The sequence below is a fragment of the Petaurus breviceps genome, unplaced genomic scaffold (genome assembly GCF_028583685.1).
Source record: "Petaurus breviceps papuanus isolate PSGF00001 unplaced genomic scaffold, PetGlider_PUasm1.0 84799, whole genome shotgun sequence".
NCBI classification, from domain to species: domain Eukaryota; kingdom Metazoa; phylum Chordata; class Mammalia; order Diprotodontia; family Petauridae; genus Petaurus; species Petaurus breviceps.
In genome coordinates, this window is record NW_027186670.1 from 2,230 (window position 1) to 12,703 (window position 10,474).

The window sequence follows — 10,474 nt, forward strand, 5'->3', positions numbered from 1 at the left end:
ACTAGACATTAGCTTAAAAAAAGGAGGAGATGGGAGAGGTAGGTTGTGATCTCCTCCACCTTGGTGGAGGGGTGGAGGTCAGAGATCAGAGAAGGTGGTGCCTGAGCTGGGTCTTAAAGGAAGGGAAAGGATTTTTAATAAGTGAAAATGTGGAGATGTGTTGCAGAGATGGAGTGAGGCATATACAAAGGCATGTAGGTGGGAGAGGGCAGAGCAAGACTGGAGCCTAGCTAGCAGGCCAGTTTGGTTATAGCATTGTATTCATGAAAGATGTTATATTACTGCCAGAGTGCTCAGGGCCTTGAATGCCAGGCTATTTTATCTTGGGAACATGGGAAGCTCAAAAGATGCTTTTTGAGCAGGGCAGTGGCATGGTATTTGGCAGAAGCATGGAGGGCAGATTCGAGAGGAGGGTCTGGAGGCTGGGAGACCTATTGGGAGGCTATTACAGTATTCCAGGCAAGAAGCAATGAAAGCTTGGACTTTACAGGTACAGTGGTGGTGGACATGAGGGGACAGCTGGGAGAGAGACTGTGCAGATATAATGGATAGGACCAGGGAGTGGAAATGGGGAGGTAAATGTAACAGCTGAATTTTGAACCTAGGTAGCCTAGGAGCATGGTCTTGCTGCACAGGAAGTCGGGAGGGGGCAGTCTAGAAGATAGGCCAAGCTGACTGTCCCCTTCCAGGAACCCAACTGCTATTCCCCTTAGAATTAGACTTAACTGCTATTTCTTCTGGGATCCTTTCCCTTTATTCTAGATTATGTCGGCTTTCCTAGTATGGAAATGAGCCTATCGGATTTGAGGCTCCCAGAATTTCACATGAATGTGGGCTGGGAACCAAGGACAGCCAAGCAGCCCTATCAATTGTCCCTATCCAAGTCCACCATTTCACCTCAACTCTGAAAGATTTGAGGCACGAAATAACTAAGAGTGAAATGAGCAGAACCAAGAGAATGCTGTATACAGTAACAGCAATAGTTTTTTTAAATAATGCAGCCATTGTATTTTTAATGTAAAATATTTTATATTAGTCATTTTGTACAAGAAGAGTTGAATAGAAGAAAAAATGAAAGAAAGTGAAAAATAGTATGACTCAGTCTGTATTCAGTCTATATCAGTTCTTTCTCTGAAGGCTGACAGACAGTATGCTCCATCATGAGTCATTCAGTTGTTCATCAAACAACGTTCTCCTGGTTCTATTCACCTCACTGTGAATCAGCTCATGTTTAAGTCTTTCCAGGTTTTTCTGAAACCATCCTGTTCATCATTTCTTACAGCATAGTAGTATACCATCACAATCATATACCACACGGCTTGTTCAGCCATTCCCCAATTGATGGACATCCCTTTGATTTCCAGTTCTTTGCCATCACAAAAAGAACTGATATAAATATTTTTGTACATGTGGGTCCTTTTCCCATTTTTACTATCTCTTTGTGATACAGAACTAGAATTGGTATTGCTGGATCAAAGGGTATGCAGTTTTATAGCTCTTTGGGGCATAGTTCCAGATTGCTCTCCAGAATGACTGCATCAGTTCACAACTCCACCAGCAATGCATTAGTGTTCCAGTTTTCCCATATCCCCTCCAACACCCAACATTTTCCTTTTTGTTTCGTCATATTAACCACTCTGATGAGATGGTGGTACCTCAGAGTTGTTTTAATTTGCATTTCTTTGATCAATAGTGTTTTAGAGAACTTTTTCATATGACTATAGATGGCTTAAATTTCTTTGTCTGAAAACTGCCCGTTCATATCCTTTCACCATTTATCAGTTGGGGAATGACTTGTATTCTTATACATTTGACTCAGTTCTCTCTATATTTGAGAAATAAGGCCTTTATCATAGATACTTGGTGAAAATATTTTCCCAATAATTTTAGGGGAATTGGTTTTGTTTGTGCAAAAATTTTTTAATTTTATATAATTAAAATGATCTATTTTACATTTTGTAATGCTCTCCATATCTTCTTTGGTCCTAAATTCTTCTCTTAACCACGAATTTAACAGATAAACTGTTCCATACTCTCTTAAAGCAATATTGTTTAAAGAACACTTTTGAGGGACTACAATGGACCCATGAAGGAAGATGCTATCTACCTTCAGACAAAGAACCAATAAATACACATACACACACATACACACACACTTGTGTCTAATGGCAGCCTGATGTGGGAGGGAAAAAAAAAACAACAGAAAAAGTGCACAGCAGAGAATAAAAGAAAATTCAGAAGGAAACATGGAAAGCAGGAGATTTGAAAATGTTGTGTAATACTTAGTTTTTTCCAAAAAGAAAAAAGGAAACAGGGTGAAATGGAAATTCAGTTTTATCGAGCAGGCTCTTCATGTTGTGTTGTGTGCATGGAAATGTCCTCTTTTTTGGCTTTACGTATTTAAGTTAAAAATGAATAAAGAAACCAAGCCTTGAATTTCCATTTCACCCTGCATCTGTTAGTTTGGATTAGAACATCTGTCACTATGAGGGTGCCCGCATCTACTATACCCAATCTATGGCATCAAACAATGAGGGAGCAGGGGTGCCCTTGAGACCAAGGAAAGTGACTTGTTGGGCCTCTGCTCAGCTCTGCTTCCATTGCTGAGGATACATTTTCCTGAGCTCCGGGAGGTGTTTAAAGAGTCATTGGCTTTCCCATGGAAGCCCATTTCCTAAATAGAGAGCCAGGGCTCTGGTCCATGCTCCTGGTATGCCAAGGAGGAGGCGTGAGTGGCTCAAGATCTGGAGTGGGCCTTTCAGCATCCTGGGAATCTCTTTGTCATCTAGACTCTCTATGGAACTATCTAGACCATGGAACTCTCAGAAAGCTTGGTGCATGGGGGCCTGAGAAGGGGCTCTCAGGGTCTCAGACCCCAACCACACATACTGAGATCCCTGAGCTCAGCTGATGGGTAGACTCAGTGTCCACTGCTTGGGAAAAGGCCCATTTGCATGTTGCTCAGGCTTGGGCCCTGGCCTTGCCTTGAAGGTGACCCGAGGTACACAGCTCTGAGAAAAGGGAAGGGAAAGGGGAGGATGTTGCCTCAGGGGCACCTCAGTTCTCTCCTCCTTCACAGCATGGGGGCGGGATGACAAGAAGACCTTGGATCTTTCACAGAGCAGGGGCTCACCTGTTGGTAGGATGAGAGCCAGCACTTTGCAAACAAGTTCGACCTTTCATGGGGGGAAATGCTTTTATTGGCCAACAACAAACCATTCATTTACACAAACTCACAACCTGGCTTATATATACAGTATGTATATGTGATATACACAGAGTAGTCCCACCAAGTCGCAGCAGGCCCACTCTCCCATATGAGGCATCTCCTGGGCCTGCTTGGCCCAAGTGCATTGAGTCACTGAGATATGCTCTCCAAGTCAGAGGTGCCAGGTGCTCCAGCCCTTCCTGGAGGGACCCAACGGGGCTTGAAGAGCAGAGTTCAGAGACCTAGGACAGGTGGCACATTTGGGCAGCAGCACCAGCACTCTACCATCCCAAGCTCCTTCCTATAGCCTTGCACTGGAGCACCCGGCCCCTGGCCCCCAGCCCCCAGCCCCCGGCCCTCAGCCCCCAGCTCCCAGCAGCACCTCTGCCCTGAGCTCAATACCAAACTTGGGGAACAAGAAGACTCCAAAAGGGAGGGGGTGTTGCCTTTGGCCTGTGTGTTACCAGGTGGGTGTTGGGACAGGACCTTGGACCACGGGCCCCCCCAGCATGGCAGGGTAGCAGACCAGCACTACGGAAAGCATTCAGTCTACTGGACCTTGGCCCCTTTGTCCCCACAGGGGCCTCCAGGTGCTAGTCTCTCCCGTGGGGCTCTTTCCTACTGGAAGCAGGAAGCTCAGGCCAAACAGGGCAGGCTGGATGCTCGGCTGGCCTCTTTTCACTTGCATAAAGCCGAGACTGGTGGGACCTGCGTGGAGGTTAGTTACATCTCGCTTTGGTTGAATAGCAGATTTATTAAAAATGGGTTAAATAAAACCTATATGGTGACTATTTATAACATGGCCCACAGAACCAAGACCCATCTGGGTTCTGGTTGCTGTGAAGTTATAAAGCCAGAATCCTCAGGAGATTGAAAAGTCCCAGTGAGGCCATTTTAACTTTCTTCTGGCTGAACAAGGATTCCAAATTACCTGCACCAATCTCCCCAGTTCCACACCATGTATGTGTAGCCCTCGCTAAGGCTTTAGCTGGAGAAAAGAGGCCCCTTGAGGGCAGGGACAGCTTCCTGCTTGTTGTTGGATCCTATGGCCCGGCACCTAGTAGGCACTTCAGAAATGTGGAAGCAGAGCAGGAGCTGGGGGTGCGAAGGGGGCCGAGTCAGGGTCCTTGGGCTCTGCCAGTGGAAGCCTCTGTTGCTCCTATTTCTTGCATTAGTGGCCATGGCATGAAAGAGAAGGGCTCTCAGTACCCTGGGAGGGGCAGAGTAGGGATTCCAAACTTTCTTCTGGGAAAGCAAAATGAATGAAGAGCACCCCCAAACATCTCCAAATTCTTTTGACTGCAAAGTAACTTCCAAGCAATTCCATAGCCGCAGGCCCCATCCATACTGGAAAGAGTGAAGGCCTAGTATGTGGACAGGGCAGGGCTCGAAGGTTCTCTTTGGGAAGGGATTGTGGACTGCGAGAGGCAGGGATGGGAGCCCGTCCCTCTGGCCTCGTGTCTAACTCCTGCTCAGCTAGCTTCAAGACTTGGTCTTTCTTTTTTGGTTTGTTTTTTGCTTTTTGGAAGGGTTAAGTGACTTGCCCAAGGTCACACAGCTAGTACAGCTAGTATGTGTTAAGTGTCTGAGGCTAGACTTCAACTCAGGTTCTCCTAACTCCAGGGCCAGTGTTCTCTTCACTGTACCACCTAGCCGTCCCAAGAACTTGCCTTTCTTAAGGAAGGTCTTTTAGGCCAGAGAATCTGGAGCTCCGCACGGTACTTTCCAGTGTCATGTCCTGTTCTATGTATCTCCTTAGGCATCAAGCTCTTGCCCAGTTAGTGTGACAAGTCAGCAGCCCCAAGTGGACAAGTGGCCTCAGGAGCTACTGGGCTGGCCAGTTTGGCCAAGAGTTGGACATAGTAGGGCTCTGGTGCCTTTCTGTTGTGGACTGTCCATTTGGGAGTCCCACTTGGCTGCCTGAGCTGGGGAACAGCAAGCTCTTCTGTGTCCGTCCATCTAAAAGCTCATGAGCAGGAGGACCACATCGGGTTGGTGGCTGCACGGTGCTCAGGCCCCCTCTTGCCGCTTGGTCATGGGGATACAAGCTATGCGACTCTCACTGCCCAGCAGCCTCTGTGCAGGCTCTGCCATGGTGGGAGAGGACACTCAAGAAAGTGAAAGCATCTGCCTTGACTGGTGGCCTTGGTCTGCCCCAATTCATCAACAAGGTTTCGCCTTGGACCAAGGTATGGAACTTAGGGAATGATTGTTGCTGAGCAAGAGTGGCCTTCTTGGAATCAGCAAGTGACCAGCTCAGTCCATTTGCCAGGAAGACTGCCTTAGTCCTGAAACCAGCTGAGGAGGCAAAGCAAGTTGACCAAGGTCCTGTTTGTGGGAAGCAGTACAAGCATGATCTGAATCCAAGTCTTCTCCCTCCAGGGCCAGCGGCCCTTCCACTGGCTCCCACTGAGACGTCCTCTTGATGCCCAGTCAGTGCTCAGTTCAGGGACCTTCTGGGAGCTGGAGAGTAAGCCAACCTCTGGCACAGAGTATGAACTCCCTTAGGGGCTTGAGCCTCCTGAGGGAGGGGGAATCTTCACCCACATCTCACCCTTTCTGCGGCAGTCAGCTGGCTCAGTGAGAGTGTCTGTTGGTTCTGTGGCCACCTGGAGCTCTGATCTGGGGAAGAAATAACAGATGCTTCCGGCAGAAGTCAGCTGGGCTCGTTCCCTTGGCTAAGGTTTAGCCTTTGGAATCCTCCCCCAGGAAGGGGTGGCCAGAAGTCATCTGCTTCAATCCCCTGCCTGTAAGCACAGTCCTATAAGCACAATTGAAGCCTTTTGTGCCTACTCATATCGAATGGGAAAAGCTCTTGGTCTCAGGGTAGGAGCCTGATTCAATAGAAGTAGGCTCTGGTTGGGAGAATGGAAGCCATAACCAGCCTGGGATCATAGAGACAGATGCTGGGTGTGTGAGTGTGTGTGTGTGATGTTGGGTGCATGTGGGTGTGTGCAGGAGTGTGTGGTGTGTGTGTGGGCTGTGGGGGGTATGTAGGGGTGTGTATGTGTGTGTGTAGTATGTGTGTATGCTGTGTGGGTGTATGTTCATGTGGGGTGTGTGTGTATGTGGGATGTGTGTGGGGGGTATATGTGTGTGTGTGTGTGTGGTGTGTGTGTGGGCGGTGGGGAGTATATGGGGGTGTGTGTGGTATGTGTGTATGGGGTGTAGGTGTATGTGGGTGTGTGTGGGGGGTGTGTACGGGCGGTGTGGGGGTGTGAGTACATGGCTTTGTGTGTGTGTGGGGAATGTGTGTGTCGGGGATGTGTGTGTGGGGGTGGGGTGTGTGTGAATGTGTGTGTGTGGGGGGTGGGGTGTGTGTGTGGGGGTGGGTGTGTGTGGGGGTATGGCCCAATTTCTGGAGTTTACTGAGAGTTGAGGATGGCCCTAGAAACAGGGGAGAAGGTCATGGTCCCATCTGCTGAGTCCAGCCTACAGCATACTCTGTGTGCGGCGGGCAAACTTAAAGATAGAGGCTAGAAACCAAGTGAGGGCCTCCTCTCAGCCCAAGCAGGTTGTCAGAGTCGATCAGCCAGCGCAGCCATCAGCCTATACTGAGAGCCCCATTGTGGGCTTGTGGGGGGCAGCATGCCTACTGTCCCCTCCCCCCCTGCTTCTCTTCCTTCATACTGCATCATGGGGAAAGTCCCACTTACGGGGAGCCCAGAAGCAGAGGTTCAGGAGGAAAGCCATGTAGTCCAAAGCCCTCATCTTGCAGAGAGGAAAGTGAAGTCAGAACTGGAAATGTTTTCAGAGGTCACCTAGCCCAGGTGAGGCCCAGAGATGCCGAGGACCAGTGAGAACTCTCTGCTCTGTTTTCTCATGCTGGTGCCCAAGGGCCCTGAAGGCCTCTCTGGTTGCTGCTTCCCCGGGTCCTGTCTCTGCCAGTTCTAGCCACCACAGAGTTCTGCAGGCCACAGGCCTGTGGGTGAGCCCTCATCTTAATCCCTATGTCCATCCATTGGCGCCCCAGGTTCCAGCAAGCCGGCTTGCCCGAAAGCCACTAGTTAGGGGATAAGTCGAACACGAGCAGCTGGCTCTCTTGCTTTGGCTCCAGCCAAAGCAGTGCGATGATGGGGTGGCCCCAGGCGTCCTGGACTCCTGGCCAGGGAGAGTCTAGGAGGCAGGGGCCTCGCCTAGCCGGATGGCCCCAAAGAACGTGCTATGTCTGCTCATGTTTATGGAGATATCAGCATGCACCATCTTGACGGCAAGCTTCTGGTGGGCTCTGAGGAGGCACACGCCCGCCGTGTAGCAGGTATTGTAGTTGGTCTTGCCCGTCTCAATGCTCCGGGTGCACTGTAAGAAGGGCTTCTCATCCACCACCACTTCATAGCTGGCAAAGTCCGTGAAGTTGATGTAGTACACCTGGGGGCAGAGGGGACAAGGAGGGGTGAGATGGGGCAGGGCTGTGCAGGCATGTCCCTGGAGGGAGGACCAGCCCCTGCCAGGCTGAAGGCCTGGCTAGGCCCAGCCACCCCAAGGCTTCTGAGGACCAGGCTGAAGGCCAGGTCACCTCAAGGCTTCTGCAGGCCAGGCTGAGGGCCAGGCTTCCCTAAGGCTTGTGAGGACCAGGTCACCTCAAGGCTTCTGAGGAGCAGGCCGGGCTGTACCAAGGCTCTTGCAGGCCAGGATGAGGGCTGGCTGCCAACACAGGCAGGGCAGCAGAATGTTTCTGGTCCTCCCTTTCCCAGCTCTTTGAGTTCTGCATAATGCAGGGTAAAAAGTTCTGGACTGGAGGGCAGGAGACCAGGGTTCAAGTCCTGGTTCTGTCACTGACTTGCTTGTAAAGTCACTTCCCTTCTCTGGGCCTCAGTTTCCCTATCTACAAAGTGACAGGATTGACCTGGATGATCTCCCAGGTTCCTTTGTCCAGCCCTGATGATTACTAAAAATTGAATAAGCCTGCAAACTTCCTTTCATTAAGGGCAGCCCTGGACTGGCCACATGTAGTGGGGCAGGAAGTTCACACAAGGCCAACTGGGGATGTGGGAAGCCCCACGAGGACCTCCAGAGGTCCCTTGGGACTTGCGTCTGGCATTCTCTCTCTAGTCCTGGCAGTGCAGACACATAACGGCAGCTATTTATGCCGATTTTAGGAGGAGGAGAGCCTGAGCAGCAACCAGGCAGAGAAAATACAAAGGCTGGGTTTTTCATCCTACAAAGTCAAGATCAAGATTTCTATCTTCTACCTTCCTCCCTCCATCCCCCCTCCCTTTCCCTCTCTTTTATTCCTTCCTCTCTCTTTCTTTCTTGCTTCCTTTCTCTCTCTCCCTTCCCCTCTTTCTCTTTCCCTTCCTCTTTCTTTCTGCCTCTGTCTCCCTTCCTTCCTTTCTCTATCCCTTCTCTCTCTCTGTCTCTCTCACTCTCTCTCTCTCTCCCCCTCCCTCCCTCCCTCCCTTCCTTTTTCTTTTTTGTGTCTGTCACTGCTTTCTGGTGGTCCAGTATGACAGAGGCTGTGGAGTTCAACAACAGAGTCTATTTACTTCCTCCTTCACTCAGCCTCAGGCCCTTGGTGCCAGCCAGCTGAGATAATGTGCACCTGCCCTTTTCCATGAGCCCATGCCCTGGAAGGGCTGCACTGCAGGTGGTCTGGGGCTATTGTGTGGCAGGGAGATGAGCCCTCAGAGCAGGCCCAGAAGCCAAAGGCTGGGGGTGGGGAGGGCTGGCTGGTCAGTGCTTATGATCCTGGTTTGCACTGAGTGCCCTCTGCAGACCCTCTCAAGCCTGTGTTTCTGTGATTCCCATAGCAGGGGACCAGGTTCTGAACTGAGAGCAGGGGGGCTGGCCTGGCTACGTCCCTTCTGTGGCCAGGCTCCTCATCACTCAGCTAGTCTGGCTGTCTCTTGGCCTGACGCCTTAGAGAAGGTTCAAGCTTTAGGTTCTGTCCCCTTTCCTAATATAGATGCCTGTCAGGGCCCAGTGGGCCTGAGGGATAGGCACAGAGAGAAAGAGGGGCTTAAATGAGAGGGGGAGAGGGGAAGGGGGACAGTAAGGTGGAGAGAGGAAGGGAGATAGACCAACCCATTGAGGAAAGGGGTAGATAAAAAGTGGCCCAAAGGGGTCCCGGATGCCTCCCTGGGGCCCCAGTGCACCTGCCTGCTCTAGTCCAGCCCCCTGGGTAGCCTTTGGATAGGCCCAGGCTGAGCTAATAGGAGGTGAGCACGCTGGACACCTTGCTAGGGACAGGGCCCTCATTTTCCAGGCCACCATGCTCACTGGCACGTGGCAGTCACATATTTGTCAGTCTATCACATTGGCATATTGAGGCAGGGCAGCCAGGGAGGGGGGAGTCCCCATAAACAGGCTTTCTAGAGAACAATACACAATGGTGACGCCATTCACCTACCACCTCCCTGCACATCAGGTCTTCAAGGACCTGGAGCTCCTGCAGCTCTTGGTGAAACAGTAGCCTCCTGGTGCCAGGCCATGGAATTAGGCCATTATCCACGCAATGCACGCACGCACACATGCACACACCCACCCACCCCAGTTCCAGAAGATGGAGCACTCAGGCTGTGGAGGAGGGATGAGGGCCCCACCATGGGGCTCCAGGGCCTGCAACATGGCAGAAGGGCCTGTGCGGCCATCATTGCAGCAGCTGCTTTTGGGCCATCTCCAGAAATCACGAAGTCCCTCTTCTTGTTACTTCCGCCCCTGTCCCCCCCCCCCCCCCCAGTTAAATTTCCCTCAAAGCCCAAGGGTTACTCCATGGCCCGCCTTGGCTGGCTCCACAGTGCCCCTTTGTGGTTGGGGTGGGATCTGCATTCTACATCTAGGAAAGGAGTTAGGCCTAAGACCGTACTCACTTCTACCTGACTATAGATGAAGTAGGTGCCGTCCACCAGTACCTCCAGCTCCCCACTGCGGGGGTGCAGTTTAAACACCTTGGGGTTCATGGTGATGCGCGACCAGTCATTGAGCACTCCACCTGAAAGATCTCAGTATGAGAGAATGGCAGTCACTCAGTACATGTCAGAAAAGCAGCATGACCCCAGAACCCAACACAGCCCCCCAGGCCCCCCAAGGAGTGAGCCTGGCTTGCAGACTGGCACTGACAATTAGCATTTGACTTGGCTCCCACCCTGCCACACGTGCAGCTGAGTGACATTGGGCAGGCCCAGGCCATGGCCCCTCTCTGGCCTTCATTCTCTTTGCCTAAAAAACAAGGGGGTTGAGATGGATGATCTAGAAGTTTCTACTCTGGGATTCTGTTATTTTTGTGACGTCCTAAGATGAGTCTGAGACCTGGGTCTTCTTATTTTG

General features: G+C 51.0%; 1 protein-coding gene across 2 annotated transcripts; it reads right to left on the reverse strand.

The window, feature by feature from the left end:
- Window positions 1-1,425: 1,425 nt before the first annotated feature.
- Window positions 1,426-10,143, reverse strand: LOC138176308 (ectodysplasin-A). Of its 2 annotated transcripts, none has more exons than XM_069107106.1 (2): window positions 10,024-10,143; window positions 1,426-7,576 (listed from the first exon to the last, which is right to left on the reverse strand). In XM_069107106.1, exons 1-2 carry the CDS (start codon window positions 10,105-10,107, stop codon window positions 7,325-7,327), a joined length of 336 nt encoding a protein of 111 aa, XP_068963207.1. In that variant the 5' UTR covers window positions 10,108-10,143; the 3' UTR covers window positions 1,426-7,324. The 2 variants fall into 2 exon arrangements, with proteins under 2 accessions (XP_068963207.1, XP_068963206.1); XM_069107105.1 differs by having other exon boundaries at window positions 10,018-10,143.
- Between the last annotated feature and the right edge of the window lie 331 nt (window positions 10,144-10,474).